At 30.5% G+C, this 19113-nt stretch overlaps 1 protein-coding gene across 1 annotated transcript in view; it reads left to right on the top strand.

Annotated features, from left to right (window-relative positions):
• LOC106681337 (RYamide receptor) overlaps nucleotides 1-19113 on the top strand; it is a 309705-nt gene that overhangs the window by 274768 nt on the left and 15824 nt on the right. The window contains exon 4 of the mRNA XM_014421603.2: nucleotides 16407-16540. Within this exon, the coding sequence (XP_014277089.1) occupies nucleotides 16407-16540 (134 nt within the window). The remainder of the gene's footprint in view (nucleotides 1-16406; nucleotides 16541-19113) is intronic.

Raw genomic sequence — 19113 nt, 5'->3', positions numbered from 1 at the left:
AAAATTGCTTTCAACTCTTATCCTTCCGTATTAATATTATCTTTAATTATTTGCTCTAGATTTTATAAACAATTAATTAATATCTGCATGAAATTTTAAGGCTTATATAACACAAAATAAAAATAAGGAATACAAAAAAATATATATCTTTAAGCGTTTTACATTGTTACATTGACTTGATTTGCATACCGTAAGGTATTGGCCAAACAAAGTTTTGAATTAATTCAAAAACACCGTTTTTACATTCTTCTGCCACAGCTACCCTTCATTCTTGAAGTAATTCTGTTTGATTTGGCGTCTCTTCTTTCGTTTTAACAACTTATTCCCCATTTCTTTATCAGAGTTTGTGTCTGGATTAAAACAGGACACTCTAAATAAACTACTAAAGAGTTTTTCAAGTTCTTCTATTAAGGGACACAGAATCTTTTTTTTTCGTTTCATTATATTCTATGATAGAAAAAAATATTTTTTAAAAATTATGAAACCTTTAATTTGAAATTAAAGTAAAATACAAGAAATTAAAAAATCAACAACGAAACTATAAAAGAATATTCATCACTCATTCATAAATCATTATTACAAATTAATAATCAAAACAGTACAATTAGATTTATCTTTAAAATAGGACATATATTTTAATATTCTTCCCTTAGATTCAATAAAGTTTTATAACATAATAATATAAATTATGGTCATAATAACAAAAAAGAAGGTGAACAAATACGACAATGCTGAAGTAACAATAAATAATCACTGGCGTAAGTACATCTTTTCGACTAGTCATGAATTTGTAAATTTAAAAAAATATTAAAAATATGAGAATCCCAGTTTTAGAGTTTTTAAGCAATTTCAACTTTCCGCTGTACTTTTAGATTCGAATTCCAATAACTTTTCTGATCCTATAATATAAATACCACACACATGAAGCCGTGAAGGCGCAATGGAAGTCTTTAGCACTCAGCACAGAACGGAGTGGTAATGAGTCACATTTAGACCATCTGTGGAAGGGTCCCACGCCATAAATTTCCTTAGCCCCATTAAGATGGGATAGGGTAACCTGGCGCAGAAAACGCAAAATATAACTGTAGCCTTACCTCTGGAAAATCATGAATAGAAAAATTGACGTTACAATGGGAGGTGAAGTTTATTATCGATAATTTTTATAACAGTTAAAAATAAGCAGTCTATGACGCTATAAATTTATATTTAATTATTGAAGGGATATGGGACGTGATAAGCCACAAAATTAGCATTTTCGTGTTGAATTCGATTTCCCATCGGAATAAATCTTGACTTTCCCACTCGGCCAAGTTTAGGTTGGTAACCAGCAGGATAACCCGTCTTCCCATACCCTACACTGGGAGACATACAGATGGTAACCTCAAAATAAAAAAAAAAGAAAATAATAAGATTTGAAATGTAAAACTCATGACAGGTGGAATTAGAGATCACATACGTATTAGAAAATCACATACAGAGTAAGACCAGCCAGCTTATATTTAATTATTTTCAAGGCAATAATAGGGTCAAAAATATTGTAGTAGCTAAACTAAACAATTTAAAAATAATATAAAGCAGCCATTCTCTAGGATTTAACAATCAATTTTCAGTTCCTTTAAATTGTTATTTGTATTTAAATTCAACTATTTAGTATTAATTTCGAAAATAGGAAAGTAATAAGCATTTAAAACCAACACATGACACAATTCATTTCTAATTTCACAAAAACCTAAATCACATCCTGTAGTATAGATGTTCAAATATGTTAGTACATAATGACTAAAAAATCTTAACAAATTATATTTCGCTTTAAGGACACACGAAAGTCTTCAAATAAATTGTTTAATTGCCCTTCCCAATAAATAATCTTTGTCTTGTTATCGGTTGCTTCTAATTACAAAGTTTTTATCGTTTACTTCCCGCTAGAAGCAAAAGAACGAACACATCCGTTGTTTTCATCCATGAGATGAAATGAACATGGAGAATCTGATTTAATTTAACGATTTATTTATCGCAGTGATGCACCTTGTAGATTAGTTCAGTATAGAGGTTTTTAAAGGAGTTGTTAAAAGAAGACGAGCCTAAGGAGCTTTAAGTCGTTAAAGAAATAGTGGTGTAAGTGAAAATAATATCGTTTTGAGAAATAAAGCCTTTTAGTACAAGTACTATAAAAAAATCTACAATTTAAAATCCACTATGTATTTCATAAAAACTTATTTATGATAATCCCATTTAATTTTTTGTGTAGTATTATTTAAAACAAAACTATGAGAGGTATTTTAGTGGATAATTGAGATACACCACTTTTCCAAATAATTGTTATAATTTTAAGGACATATTTTTGAGGAGGAAGTGTCACAACATTGCTGAGATACTCCACTTTTACATTAAAGTTGTTGCAGATTGGGTAAATCTAAGTACCTAAAAAGAAACAGTAAGGTTGTTATCCTATTTTAATTAAATAAGACTTATAATATAAAAATAAGTCTTAAGAGATCAATATTCTAATTATAGCCGGAACAGCTTCATTGCCATTTCGTTTGGGTAAATGAGGAAAAAAGAATATTTAAGAAAAAACTAATTTTATGGTTTAATTGTTTATTTATTTCGGAAAAAAAGATGAACTTTGATCAAACTTTGTGCCGAATCGGAAAAACCCTAATCAGGCTGTCCACATTAATTAAAGCCTTTATCATTGCCGATTGTAGAAGCAAAATGAGTTAAAAAGAACATGGATCATGAGATTTGTATTGGTTTATTTTATTTTTTCCTCATAATACTTAATCTTGGTAATAAAGATGATTAAAATAAATGCAAAAGGGACTTTTATTTTTACTTTTTACTAAAAACAATTCTTTGAACCACTTGTTAATAGAATTAAAACTTTTTTAAACTGAAAAGAAAAGAATAAAATAAAGTCATATAAAGACTAACCCACTAAATTAATTTCGGGAATAACTTCAGTTTTATAAGAACAAAAGACAGTCAATAGACCTTAGAAAAACAGCAGAAGTTAGCAACAGCATTAAGGGTTGAATGTTTGCTTTCAAACACGTTGAATCAGAGGAGGGTAACTTTGGCCATCTAAACTTTAATTGAGATCATTTCAAGCGTTTAATCGGATAATTAGAATTACTTAAATAAAAGTAACGGCCGATTTGTGTTTTCTGTAAAAACGGAATAAGGCTTTGAAGGCTCATAATATATAGAACTAAAATAACCGATAGCAGAAAATTGATTATATTAATAAACATTAGCAAGCAAAAGCAACTTAAGAAACTTGAAATTGGTTACATAGTTGTCTATAATATACATAATAATGTTTTCTACTAAACCAAGTTATATATTATAGTGTTTTAACAAATATTATGCCTTAGTATATGATATGCTACAATAAATGTAGAATTAAAATTGTAACATAATGGTATAAAATGTTTGTAATCATCAGCCAACTATGTATCTATTTTTGTTATCACAAATTTCAAACCGGTTGTATGCAGTCGTTCTCCATAGTCACAGTGCTTTGCAGTAAAAAGCTCAACCAAACCAGGATGTTTTTGCCGTACGTGTATACTGTTTTTGTCAATATGAGTCTACAAATTAAACTGAAATTTCGTCGGAGGGAAGTATGAAGCAGCAGAACTATAATTAATTAGTAAAAACAAATTAAGTAAAAAATATATTTATAGGAAAATAGCTTTTTTATAAAACTTTAAAGAACTACAGTGCTTTATGTAAAATGAGTTCATTAGTTAGAATCGACATCCAGACTTAAAGTTTGTGAGAGTTTCAGTTTAAATCTTAAAAATTTATGTTTTAATAAATTAAAAGGACCCTCAGATAAATTTTATGAAAGGAAAAATAAAATAAATTGTTGATTATTGGCAACAGTAGCATGCGCAAGCTTGGCGCACTCCTCTATTGCTGTCACACTCAATATGCAAGAAATGGCTAGGCAGGGGATAAAAAATGTAATAATAGTAATGTATATATTAAATTTTGAAATAGTATCTTTAACCTCATTTATATTTTTTTAATTTAATTTAATTACCATTCAAAATTGTGTATTGCCTATTATTATATTGTTATTATATATGCCTAATTTTATTGTCTAAAATTTATTTTCATTGTTAAAATCTAGTTACTTTTGCTATGAGTCAACCTTGTGGATTTCAAGGGACAGGGTCCCCGACACTCAGGTTGTATTATGTGGATTTCTTTCATTAGGGAAAAACTTGTTGGCTGATGAGCGTGATCATGAACAATCAACTCCTTGCACATCCATTGTTCAAGAAACAGTATTTTTAAAAAAAGTACTGAACCCCTTACACTTCAAGGATTATAGCAATACAGATTTTTTATTGTTAAAATTAAAAATATAATCGACAATAGATAAAACATTTGGAGAAACATTAAAAAATAATCTGGTAAGTGATTAAGAAATCAATGTTTTTTTCCCCTCCAAAACTTAAATCACGCATAAAAAACAATGCATGATCACCAAAGTTATGATATTGTCAAAGCTACATAAAAAAAAGATTTCCAACACTATTCAGGAGCGACTATAAAGTAGAGGAAAGTTTGGTAGTCTTGAAAGACACTTCTTCAACTAGTTTCTCAACCTACTATGAAGTGGTCCTGATTGATGAAGTACTTATAGGAAAAAGCTCCGTCAGATGGAAGATGTATCGCCTTAGGGTTCACTTTTCAACTTTTCGATTGAGGAGACGAAAGAGCACAGGTAGCTACCGCATTAATATTCAGTGGCTCAACACGGAGCATCAGCGACAGGTTATTAGGCTGATCGAACAGAGGCGTTAAAACGGAAGATTTAACGTGATTTATTTCATGAAAACAATAAAAAACTAACAAAAATTTAATAAAAACAATAACAATCGCAATATAATTAAACTTCAATTATTTTCATTTAATCCAATAATATATATCCCCTATAAATAAGGTACATATTTGCAGTATTTCAACACCGCTGTAACGAAACCCCTCCACTTCGGTCACGGAAACACATTTTATTCATTTCAACTCGTAAAGTATTAATGATTTAGGAATTAAATTTTATAGGTCACTTATTTTAGGAAGGTCACATAACGCTTTTAGCCCCTCTGCAACGGAACCCCTCCACTTCGGCCACGCAAACAAATTTTATGAATTTCAACTCGTAAAGTATTAACGATTTAGGAATTAAATTTCATAGGTCACTTATTTTAGGAAGAAGTCACATAACGCTTTTAGCCGAATATATTAAAGTATTAACGAAATTAAATTATATAGAAAGATTTATATAGGTGCTTTTCATGAACAGTGGGACATCTGACAAAAAAAAAGTATTTTTTTTATATTGCGATTTAATTGTATCGTATGTTGGAGTTAATTACAATAACTCAATATCACCATTATCCTCTTTAGTGTTTCCTAAAAATTCTTTCAACAATATACGAAATCACCCTTATATCAAAATCTTCAATTCATAAAAAATTCAGTTACCATTTTTTACATATTATATTGATTATGTTGATTTTAATTGCAATTTTTATGTTTAAAATAGAATGCATACCGGCGTATAAGCTGTGATACGAGTATTTCGTAAGTCCAAAAACTTGTTATACGATTTCCAAAAAAGTAAAACATCTGTACCTCATTCTAGATACAATCGTAAAGAATTTCCAAATTATGAAAAACAAATATATGTATATATAAAACGACGGTTGAAACGTAAAATAACATGTTAACATAGCTTAGCTGACGATATGTAAATAATTCTCTTCTCATTTTTGTTGCTTTAACATCAACCCTTTCTTGACAAAAATCGTCGTATAACGGACGAAATGATTTTTCCAGTTGTTGTCCGTTGTATAGAAGATTCAATCTAACTTCAAAATTATATAAGTATGTAATGACAAAGTTTTTTTTAGTATACGTTAAAGTAAGCAATGTGCTTACTTTCTATCTCTTTCTATCTTATTTAATCTATCTGCTTAGATTGAGAAACTAGTCGAGAATCTTAACAGGTCTCCTTGTGGGCCACAGGTGTTAAAATTCCATCTCAATAATATGAATCTAGGGAAATACTCCATCTGCCGTCTCCACCAAAAAAAAAAAAAAAAAAAAAAAAAAAAAAAAAAAAAAAAAAAAAAAAAAAAAAAAAAAAAAAAAAAAAAAAAAAAAAAAAAAAAAAAAAAACCCTGATCACACCTTTTGTGAATGTAAATTCCATGGCTTCTAAAGACTGAAGCTCTTAAATCAGGTAACAGTTTGGCCTGATACTATTATTAGAGCGAATCCCAGGGACTCATGATTTATAATAATCTAACGAATTTTAGAGGACCAGTTTGGAGCTGAAAAAGAAAGTTTTTAGTCAAGATCCACGATGACTGAGAATAAGGTTTCCCATTTCTGAACATAATAACTTTGATAAACCTATGTTTAATTGCCATAAAGCAAGTGTGTTAAAGCGTCACATTAGCAATCTTGAAACCGCAGCGGTGCCGGCCTGTTGATTATTATTTCGTATTGGCCGCACGGAATGAAAGCTCGGCCTTTCGATGTTTTACGATTGTCCCAATTTTTCATTTTTTTTTTTTTCCCCCAAAAATAACTAAATGAAAACAAAAAATTTACAGTATAAACAATTTCCTATCAACAATGTGGTGTGATAAAAAAGGACCTCCAACCATCACGCTAACGACGTAATAAAGATAAATTACAACTAGAAAAAGATCGATGTTTTAAAATATCTATGCTCAATATTAAAATATCATTGCATACAAATCTTTTCCAAAATTACATCGATGTTTTTGAACAACAATTTCAGAAACATAAGGTTTATTCTTACGATGACGCATTCTACAGCCTGTCGTAAATGATTTTTGGAACAAAGAATCCGACACCAACTACAAATAACATCGATGTTTAAAATATCAATGCTCAATATTAAAATATCGTTGCTTAACTATACATCACCCAAAATACATCGATATTTTTGAACAACCATATCAGGAACATAAGATCTGTTCCAACGACCACCATGCTCAGGCCAGTCAGAAGTGCTTTTAGTATCAAAGAATAGGACATCGACTACAAAAAACATCGATGTTTTAAAATATCGTTGCTTACAATACATTATAGAAAAAACATCGATTTTTTTGAACATCTATTGAAGGAACATAAGGTCTGTTCCAACAACTACCATGCCCAGGCCAGTCAGAAGTGCTTTTTGAATCAAAGAATGGGACATCGACTACAAAAAACATCGTTGTTTTTAAAATATCGTTGCTTACAATATATTATCCAAAATACATCGATGTTTTTGAACATCCATTCGAGTAACATAAGGTCTGTTCCAACAATCACGCATTCTACGGCCTGTCAAAAGTGGTTTTTGAAACTTAGAATCCGATATTGACTACAAAAAACATCGATGTTTTAAAATATCGTTGGTTACAATACATTATCCAAAATACATCGATGTTTTTGAACATCCATATGAGTAACATAAAGTCTGTTTCAACGATTACGCATTCTCCGGCCTGTCAGAAGTGGTTTTTAAACTAAGAATCCTATATCGACTACAAAAAACATCGATGTTTTAAAATATCGTTACTTACAATACATATACATACACATACATACATACATGTAACATCGATGTTTTTTGTAGTCGATATAGGATTCTAAGGTTCAAAAACCACTTTTGACAGGCCGTAAAATGCCTGATCGTTAGAACAGACCTTATGTTTTGAAATAGTTGTTCAAAAACATCGATGTTTTTTGGGTAATGTATTGTAACCAACGATATTTTCAAACATCGATGTATTTTGGGTAATGAATTGTAAGTAACGATATTTTAAAACATCGATGATTTTTGTAGTCGATGTCGGATTTTTAGTTTCGAAAACCACTTTTGACAGGTCGTAGAATGCGTGATCGTTGGAACAGACCTTATGTTACTCAAATGGATGTTCAAAAACATCTATGTATTTTGGGTAATGTATTGTAAACAACGATATTTTAAAAACATCGATGTGTTTTGTAGTCGATGTCGGATTCTTAGTTTCAAAACCCACTTCTGACAGGCTGTAGAATGCGTGATCGTTGGAACAAACCTTATGTTTCTGAAATAGTTGTTCAAAAACATTGATATTTTTGGGTAATGTATTGTAAGCAACGATATTTAAAACATTGATGTTTTTTGGAGTCCATGTCCTGTTTGTTGATTGAAAAAGCACTTGTGACTGGCCGGAGCATGTGTATGTTACTGAAATGGTTAAAAAAACATCGATGTTTTAGTATTGAACATCGATGTTTTTTTTATCGATGTCGCATCTCTACTTCCCACTTAGATTACAATAAGTAGTAATATCTTAGATGACACTCTTTTCAGTATGTCAGATATAGCGAGGACATGGGTAAACAAAAAGAGGTTAAATTCGTATTATTTTTTTCAGATGTGTATTACCTCGAACGAATACCAAAAGTAGTGGTTTGGACCTCAAACCGAAATGAAGTTATGCATAAACAATTTCTGATCAAATATTTAAAAACTAATTAAAAAATAAACTGTAAATTAAAGCAGTTCAGATTTCACTACCAATCTATTTAATTATTATTGGTTAAAAAAAGATGTTTTTAAGAAAAATCACCGAATTTTCTTTCATAACGATTCCATGTGTTTTTCGAATACATTAAAGCAAAATATTAGGTATGCTAACATACCAACCACCGATTTCGCTAAGAAAAAAAATTACAACAAAATTTTGAAACTTTTAGTTCTTCTATTACAACTAGAAAACTAAGCATGCTTCGAGTATACTAATTCTATACAAAACTAAATTATATAAATTTTTACAAAAAGTATAAATAATAAATTCTATTGTCGGCTAATATGTGATGCCGCTAGAGCTATAAAAATAATCCATACAACAAAGGTTCTAAAATATGTTTTCAATTTTCGTTATGAAAAAGACGTCTGGTAAACCTAAAATTCGGATTCAGTAGGCCCAAATACAAACAAAATTGATGTGAAAAATACTTCCATGATTTTTCAACTTTTACGGTAAAACACTCTATATTTCTCTTCTGGTTTATAACCCAGTATTAAGGGTAAAGAATGCAAGAATAATTTAAACCACAAATTAATGTTTGATTGAAATTTAAAAATTTTATATCATTTTATTTCTACTAAGGATTTTTTCGTAAATAAGTTAAATTTTTCGGAACTTGTTATTTTGCAGTTGCTTATGATTAATAATAAATTAGAAATATAAAACTTTTTTTCTAAGGGTGAATAAACAGTTATGAACCTGAATTTCCTTCCCACACCTCCTACCGAATAACCTCCCTTTCTGAAATACCTATTCAGGATATCAATGGTTTACTGACCCTATATGTCAAACTACCCCTAGGCTAAGGGTCGTTGAATTCAGGAGGAAAAATCCGCTCAGAGGCACCTTAAGAGTCGAACAAAGGCTACATGACGTGGAAACGCCCTTTTTTCGCTGACCAACGAGATCGTATAACCCTTCTTATAGAAAAATTCTGACAATGGAATTGCCTCATTGTCAAGATTTAGATTTCAGATAGTGGTATTAACCTTATCAGCACAAAAATGTAGAGGGTTAATGGCGTCATTTATTTCTCTTCTTGAAATTTAAACTAAAAATAAGACAAATCGGAGATAAAAAAAAAAATTAAATAATATTTTATTTTAATTAAATAAAATCATTAAGATTCTTAGACATTTAAGAAAGACGAAATGCGGTAAACATGAAGTAATGAATTTTTAAGGGAGGAAGAAATAAATCCATTACTCATTTCTTTCACTCATACATATTTTACAATGCTTCTTTCAAGCAGTCAGTTCTTAGATGAAACACGAAATCTACGGTTTGCTCTTCTGAACCTCAAGGGATTCGGCCTTCCTCATAAAATAGAAAAAATACAACCCTCCTAAGCCACCGATCAACAATTTTTTTCTATCTTGAGATAGAACTACTACGACAGTCCCCTCTTGTCACAATCTGGGAATATTGGTCAATTCGGATTTCTTTATTATACCTTTTTTTATATATTAATTTTTTATTGTTTTTTTTTTATTCTTCAACAATATCTATAAAAAAAAGTTGGCCAAATATATAGGTCAATACAGTTTCCTCACTATTTATATATATATATATAAGTTATGGTTGGACATGGCCTGTATACAACTCTAATCCTAACTCCCCATGTAAATAAACCTCAATAATGTCTGTAAGGAGCATCACAGAGATAATAAACTAGTATCTTTCTAGTAAGCATGCGTTTTAATTCTGTTCCCTCTTTTCCTTTTTCTTCATGCCTTTCAGTCCAAGTGCTCGTAAGTTGTATATATATTCTCCCCTTATTTTATTTTGTGAAGATTTATTTCCACGAAATTGTACTTTTTCTTCAAATTTCTATTGAATACGTAATATATGTATCAATAATAATATTGTATATGTATCTTTTAATATTAATGATATTAAGATATTATATTGATAATAAGATATATGATATTATTTTAGAGCCAAATCGATCCAGTTATTTTTGAAATACAAGCATGTCCAAGAAAAAACGTTGGCGCATCCATAAGTGATGAAATTTGATAAAGCCTATATCAAATCATATTTTTACACATTTCTAACTTTCCTCCGAACCAATCGATCCGTGCTTGAAATATAGGTCTGTCAAGGAAAACACATTTTCGCATGAGCAAGCGAAAGTAGTGAATGGAAATCAATGAAATTGATATGAGACCAACAAAGTATCAACCCACACATCCCTTAAAATTTTAGCAATCTAAGATTAACTGTTCGATCTATCACACAAATTGGACTACAGACATACACGCAACTAATTTTTTTATGTCTATAACGTTATATAAATATCGATTCTAGAATTTTTTTTTCCAATATTACTACAAATATTTCCCCTACCTTTAGTAATAAGGCAGAAAAAAAAGACCCAGTACGAAGTAACAAATGAAATTCTTTATTTAACGTTTGCCGTATATGTTTACCAATGGGTCACCCTGTACATAACTAAGTAGAGAGGGTATATTAAAAAAAATTAATCATGCCAAAAAACAATGGTCAAATAATCTTGTTTTTGAAGGTATATACGTGTTAATATTTTCTTGAACGTTGGATATAATGTATAAGAATTAAAGAGAAGGATAAGATATAGTTGAAATGTTCTTGATACAGAATTCAAAATGTTCGTATTATTTGGAACCCATTTGACAATCATTTTAGCAAGACAAAAAACAATGGTCAAATGGTCTTGTTTTTGAAGGTATATACGTGTTAATATCTTCTTGAACATTGGGTATGATGTATAAGAATTAAAGAGAATGATAAGATATAGTTGAAATGTTCTTGATACAGAATTCAAAATGTTCGTATTATTTGGAACCCATTTGACAATCATTTTAGCAAGACAGATTTCAGATTAATTTTTTCCTCGAACCGTAGCAAAATTCATTCACAGGAATATTTAATTACAGGTACTATTGATCAACTAAAAAAAAAGTGTGGAAAATCGACCAAGAATTACGGACACTACCTCCGCTTACAGTGTATGCTACTGGAACATATCAATTGACTAAGTACAAGAAGGATTGGCGACTGTTAACACTTCCAAGAATACAAAGATAAATCTCTGTACGTGACCAAATAAATCTAAATCAAGCCCGGGAAAGGAAGCTGTTAGGTGCTTTCCTTGCCCATATTTTTACTTTCATTGCTATAATCCGCTAATCCACCCTTTTTTCTGACCGATACAAATCAAGCTATAAAATCTCTTTAAAAAATTATTTTTATAGCTACACAAAATAGTACTCGGTCAATTTTGAGAATATCTATTTCTAACTTCTAGAACAATGGTTCCCAAAATTTTTTGTCCTACCGCCCCCTTTCCAGGAAAAAAATTACTTAGCGCCCCCTGGAAATCAAGTTTTTAAAAATTTGAATAGAAATTAATAGGAAATAGGTATATATGTATTAATGTTTCTACCTTTTTCGTAAAATATAGCAAAGAAAGGTGTAAATTAGAACATTGAACTTGGAAATTATGAAACTATTTATTGAACTCAGAATAGAATGTCATACAAAAAAAGTTAAAACAAACATTAAAAATCATCTTAATGAGAAGAATGAACCTCGTGTGCTGCTACCAATTTAGTAATCCTTGGCTCTATTTTTGTCAGCAGTAATATTGTTGACCATGACAACTTGTAGTTATTCATCGCCCCCAAATGCACCTGAGGCCATTACCGCCACCCTCAATCGCTGCAGCGTCCAACAGTGGGCGGTAGCACACTCCTTGGTAATGACTGTTCCAGGACAAGGGTTTTCGGGCATGGAATCTATAAGTGTATTAATTCTTTTATTCTAAAAAAATATTATTAAGTAATAAAACAAAATAGGTTGTAGTGAAAAAAGTTAATCAAAAGAACTGAACTAAATAATTGACTGATTCTAGTTAAATCTTAATCAAAGAAATATTTTTATAAGAGATAATACGCCAGGGTTAGATTTTCATTTTTGTTGCATATTTTTATTTTAATAAGTATTTAGGTACTAAAATATTTTAAGTCGACAATTAGGAAATTGATAAGGTTTAAAATAGTATGAATTATTATTCTGAAACCAGATGATGTGTAAAAAAACAAATCCAGCACAACTATAAACGATTTACATCTAATAATGTAAATTATAAGGTAGAAAATATTTCACAATAAGCTAGATATAAAAAATACAATAATTCCATAGTTGAAAAAAAAGTTTAAAGAATTTATATGTTTTAGTAAAAATTGAGAACAATAAAGTTAACTTTGGATGGTAATGAAAGCAGAGGGAGCGATTCACTTTCTGTTAGTAACTTCTTATGATTATAATATAAATTAAGTCAAACATAACATACGCCTTACAGAATGTTTCGATGGTCACCCCCTTTCATTCTAGAATTCTAGAATGAAACTTCATTTGGTGATAAAATCTACTCATTATCCACGTCAATTGCTTCTCCAGCGCTCTCAACTCTAGAGTTTTCAATAAAAAATGGTATTTTCATATCCTCATAGAGAATTGGATTTTGTAATTATTCTATAAATGAACGTGTGTTTTTCTGATCCAACGCCGTTCTAAAGGCATAAATCACCAAAATTCACCTCGTCCCCATCCTCTACACAGTCTATACAGATGACATCCTAACCAATCCTAACAGTATCCTTACCACGTACACCGTAGACACATATGTGCTTGCAGTTAATAATAACCTTTTAATTGCATCCCAAATCTCCAATCTCATATCATAATCCTCGAAGAATGGTGTCGAAATCGGAGGATTAAAATAAACCCATCTAATCACGTTTATCCTTTGTCGTAAACCTACTGACTGCCCTACAGAATAATTTTATGAATAATTTCGTAAAATCCTCAATATTATTTACCTTACTTTGTCACAAATAAAATCATCCACAAAGACCTTATATGTGTAACCTATCTAGCCCGAACCAGTATCAATCCTCCCATTATAACCCAAACCCACTAGTTTCTAACCTTGCTTCTACAATCCTCCGGGTCGCCTGAAAAGAACATGGCCTTGAGATCTCGTCATCTAGATATATCATTAGAGTGCTACCAATAGGTAGTTTCTCTACATGCCTGTCTCACTCCAATTTGATCTTACATCAAATTTACTAGATGTATTTTAATATAAATACAATTTTATTACTTCACATTGTTTCAAGAACTAAAAAAAAAATCAAATCAACAAGTCTAATTAGAACATACTTCCTAAAACTGCGTAGGGAAATTAATGAGTTAATGCCAGCGAAGCTTGGTATCTTATCGGATTAAAACGATAAATGGTTGCGAGAATTTCATTATCTCGCAGGTCATAATCATAAAGGAAAATGGAATATCGATTATATAACTCGTGTTAAATCGACGGTCCTTTAATGAGCGATATTTTTCATTTTTCTAAAAATTAATTTTCATGCAGTGTTATGTTGTTTTTTTTCAACAATGCATCTATCAAAAAATAACCTTATACTTACTAGGAATTTAAATACATTTATTTAAACAGAAGATTTTAAAGAGAATAATATAAGCTTGTTATAAACAACTTTTTGTTAATATAGTGGGGTCCATTTTATTTGAAAAACTCTCTCTATATTATTTTTTAAAGAAATCAAATCAAATAAATCTTTTGTTAAATATAAATTTATATATTGTAAACATGAATTCCCCATAGATATGTTATAAATAAACATCCGGAAATAGGCAGGATTTTAAATAAACTATTAAAAATACTTCCATCCTAGAGCTATATGTTTGAAAATAGATTTTAATATGTTGACCGGGATGAAAATGAAATTGGCCTATGGAATAAGTAGAAACATTACATAAATTTGAAATATATCTAATATTTACTATTAATATTTAATGAACATTACTGAAATAATATACATTGTAATGATTTTGTTTAACGTCATGTTCTTTTTTTAAATATATATTCATAAATTTTTTTTTTTGTTAATGATATATATTTTTTGAGGTAGTTAAGGTTCAGTCATTAAGAAAGTAACAATATTCAATAAACCCGGGAAAATCAATTTCTATCCATATATAAAAGAAATGATCACTATAGAATAATATAAGATTCTACTTATAAGGCTATAAAACTAAAAATAAGATGTAGAAAATTCAAATTTTCTAATAATATTACAATCTTATAAACACAATTAACAATACTAAAAATAAATTTCAAATGCAAAACAAAAATAAACTGACTGATTATCTGCTCAGTTAGAACCTACTCCGAACTTAGTGCGAGTTGGTTCTAATGTTAACACAGACATATTGCTATGTTCTATTAGCAGATTTACTTGGGATGCCAGGATAATCGCTGAAGGCAATTATCCAAAAATAAGTTAATTAATTGATTGTAAATTGAGTCCTAAAAAACTATTATTATAATTGGATTCCTTTCCAAAGGCTGTTTGTGTGTTTACCAGTTTACCAATTAAATACCTTTATATTCATAAAATGTTCTTACCATTGATCATATAGTATAATAAAGAGTGGTATATTGGGATATATAATAGTATATAAACTACATAATGAGATTAACTATTTATTTACAATTTGTTATGATTAAAATGATTCAAATGATTCAGATAAAGGTTGCCATAAAATATAAATTATTACATGATTGCTTATTAGTTAATTTATACTTATAGCTGCTGATGCCGTGGGATGTAGTGCCGTGGGTGTCTTCTGTTTCATCAGGGATGTACAGGCCTCCTAGCCTTCGTATGGTCGAAGCGCATCCTCCTCACCCTGTCTGCTGACGTGGTCTTCCTCCGTCTAGCACTTTCTGCAGAGTGTCCTCTTCTTCTCCTGTCTGGTCCTGAAGTGAAGTCTTTTTTTCCTGCCCTTGTTACCCTACTCTTTTTCTCCCACTACTCCTTTTAGGGCGTTACCTTATTTTGAAATCTCTTATCTCATTGGTCGTAATGTCCGAAGACACCCGAGGCAGGCGTCCCCCTCCTCAGGGCCGAGGATGTATAACAAAAAATTTGGCTTCTCTAGAAAGAATCTGCCTGGTTAATTTGATTCTGGTCCCTCGTCCTAACCTATTTTCTGCTTCGATACTTAAAGGTTTGTCAATCTAATTTTCTCAGGGGCCTCTGGTAATGTGACAAACTTAATACAGATGTTTTCACATCCGAGGATGCTAAAAGCTTCCCAGAAGGATACGCTGATCAGGAGCAGATGACGAAACATTTTAATATTATCCCGGATGTCCAAAACTCGATACATAGCAATATAACACTCAGTTACAAAATAATTGTGAGTAATTTATCTATTAATTAATTATATTTTATTTTGTTTTAAGCTATTAAATAAATAATGTTATTTTTAATTTCTTTACATTTTTTTTTTCATTGGCGCGACAGACCGTTGAGGTCCAAGGCCTCACGCAATGTACTTAAGAAAAAATACATCGCCCGTTTCCTGACGTGGTTTTCATAGGGTGGGTCCGTCACTCTTACGCCTATTTTTGTGAGTGCCCATTGGCTAACGGGCCTCACAAATGACTGGGGGGAGATTGTGAGTGAGTATTGCATAATTTTAGCTTGAAAAAAATCCCGGGTAGGGCCGGGATCGAATTCGCAATCTATGGGTTGGCAGACAGGAGCGTAACCACGCTGCTACCGTCACCCTCTTGTGACATTTTATTAATTAATAATTACTATGATCAAAGAAATCTTGAAAAGTTGCCAAAACATAGTTTTTTTATTATTGACAGCCTCAAATATAGATATATATTTATTTATTTAATCATTTATGTACATATTTTTTCAGAGCGAGAGCTTCTCGTGTTCACTTCAGGGTGGTAATATCGGTCATCTGGATAGCTGGTGGAGTCATGGCTGCACCCTTCGCCTATGGGTTACGGGTCACCAAGGCACCTGTACCCTACTTCCCTCTCAACAGCTGTAAGTTATTATAATCTATTGATAGTAGGTGGTTTCCATCATTAACAAGTTTACAAAATAATAAAAAAGTTCAAACTTTACATTCATAAATTCCTTGAATGTATTGGATGGTATCCTGATAGTCCATTATATTATCTAATTTGTTTTGTTATTATTTAGCCGATTTCGTATTTATATTCAATTGCTTTTAGCAATGAAAAATAATGGAATACATCAGGGCAGGAAAATGTAAAAAGTGAGATTTCAAAATACATAGAATCCAAAAATCAAATAAAGAAACTTTTGTCTGTCCGTCTGCTACTTTTATCCGAAAATACTGGTGCGATTTTTTCAAAATTTGGTACTAATAATACGCGTAACCCGATAATGCTACTCGTCAATACCGTCCATCTGTCTAGATATTTCCCATGGAAAAATCTCGGCCATTAATGGAGGAAATACAGGAAGATAGAGGAAACCTTCTTAGTATTTATAAATCTCTTTTTCAAAATCATATAAACAAAAAACAATTTATCGAAACTTATCTCAGTCTTCTCCTCAAAGCACTTTAACTTTTCCTGTACAAAGTAAATTTAAAAAGTAAAAGTACATTGGACTTTTTCAGTTAAGGTTTATTATTTTCAAGAATGAATCTTATCTTTCGAGCACGAAAAACGAAAACTAAACCCCACAAAATTTCAAAACACGTAGTATTAAAAAATTGAATTGAAAATACCCGTCATTCGTTTGTAGGTAGAATCCAAATGACTGTGACTGAAACATATTCTCTACAAAACAAAAATAAAAACTCAAAAAATTAAAAAATTTGACTATTTTTAGGAAATATATGGTATATTGAACATATAAAAGATATAACCATGTTTTTAAAGGTTATTATAATCCTACAACCATTTCAATTTTATTGTCTGCTTCAGGAATAAATCAAAAACTGTACCACCGCAGACAGTTCACAAACTGATTTATAAAATTCATAATGATACAAACATTGTATTACTACTAATTGTCCTTCATTTTTTCATATTTAGTTACAAAATTATCTACCAATAATGGTTACAGGCGAACTATAAGTGTTGTACAGAACAGATTCTCTCAAAACTTATTTTGAAACGTTATATAGCTAATAAATGTTATACCTGCGTTAGAAGTTTCTGATACTTATTGAGACATACTCTTCACAAACAAATACGTTTCCCTCATACACCCCGAATCACAACTTTACTTAAAAAAAAATTCTAGTTGAAACTTACTAGAATAGACGTTGGAGAAGAAGAATTTTCTGGCTCACGAAGGAGCTGTATAAGTAATAGCATTGTTCAGATGAAAGGTAAAACCGTTTTTTTTCCGCTGGTATTTCCGTTGGATTTTTTTTTCCTGTCTTGTTAAAACTTTCCTAAGCTATCATCGGACGGCACTCAGCCCTCTGGGTGCCATTAACAACTGCCTACAAAGTGGCCTCAAATCCTTGCTCGCTTATTCTTAAGAGGAAGTATCTGGGTTACTTGTTATCACTGGCATTACAAAACAAGGTTTAAATTTAACTACCGAGTCATCAAACAAAATTTAGAACTTGACAACCACTAAATATATGTGAGAGTCACCAATACTGTGAATTGGCTCAAAGGTCTGTATTCTATGTACTTGTAACATTAATAAGTCTAAATTATAAAAACAGGAAAACCTCTTAAAATTTTTAATAATGATGACCTATAAGTAAAGTATATAAAATCAAATGAAGTTTTGGCTAGTTATTTATTTGGACATGAGTGGAATAACAGATTAGTTTTAAAATAACAAGTGGTATTATTGTTAAAAGATTGATTTGAAATGAAAATGAAATGAAAAAATAACTTTATTCTGGGTCATATGTCCCCTAAGAATAAATACATGGTTCATATAGTGAGATTTTTATCTGGTGAGCGTTTACAAATTACAGATTTGATGAACATTTTATTTATAACAGTTATTAAGTAAGGTTGTGGTATTATAGGATATCCTTAGGGTCAGGTTATAACCCCAAAACGTCGAGAGAAACTACATAAAATAAAAGAATGTTCGTTGATTGAAGATTTTTGTCGCCATATAAGAAGCCGAACCCTGTATCTTCCTAAAGAAGCAAAGGCTAAATGTGTGAACATGTTCACATTTTAAGATTTTTTTTTTTTTTAATTGACGAAATAAAATAAGTATGGACACAGAGAACAACTAGTGTCTGTGATGCAGAACATGTAATATGTACAATGCAATATGTAAAAATGATAATTTAAATATGTGTGCACTTATATTTATTTTTCATTGTGCTATCGTAAAAATTGTAGAAAACCCTGAAGACGGAGGAGTACTAAAAAACGTCGATGTATTTTTTTATATAAAAAAGGGAAAAACATTTAAGATAGTTTTAGTAAAAAAATATTAAGAAAAATACGCATCACTTGAGATTTATAGTCAACATATTATTAAAAGTGCCCTCAAAGAGTGACACATGACGGAACCAGATAAAAAATGTAAATTTCTTTATCCCAAACCACGATAAAATACAGTAAAATACAGTAAAAAATATAAATTTTATTATAATG

This window comes from Halyomorpha halys, unplaced genomic scaffold (genome assembly GCF_000696795.3).
Source record: "Halyomorpha halys isolate HHAL.00 unplaced genomic scaffold, Hhal_1.1 Scaffold327.1, whole genome shotgun sequence".
NCBI lineage: Eukaryota > Metazoa > Arthropoda > Insecta > Hemiptera > Pentatomidae > Halyomorpha > Halyomorpha halys.
This window is presented reverse-complemented; position numbering and strand designations above follow the sequence as displayed.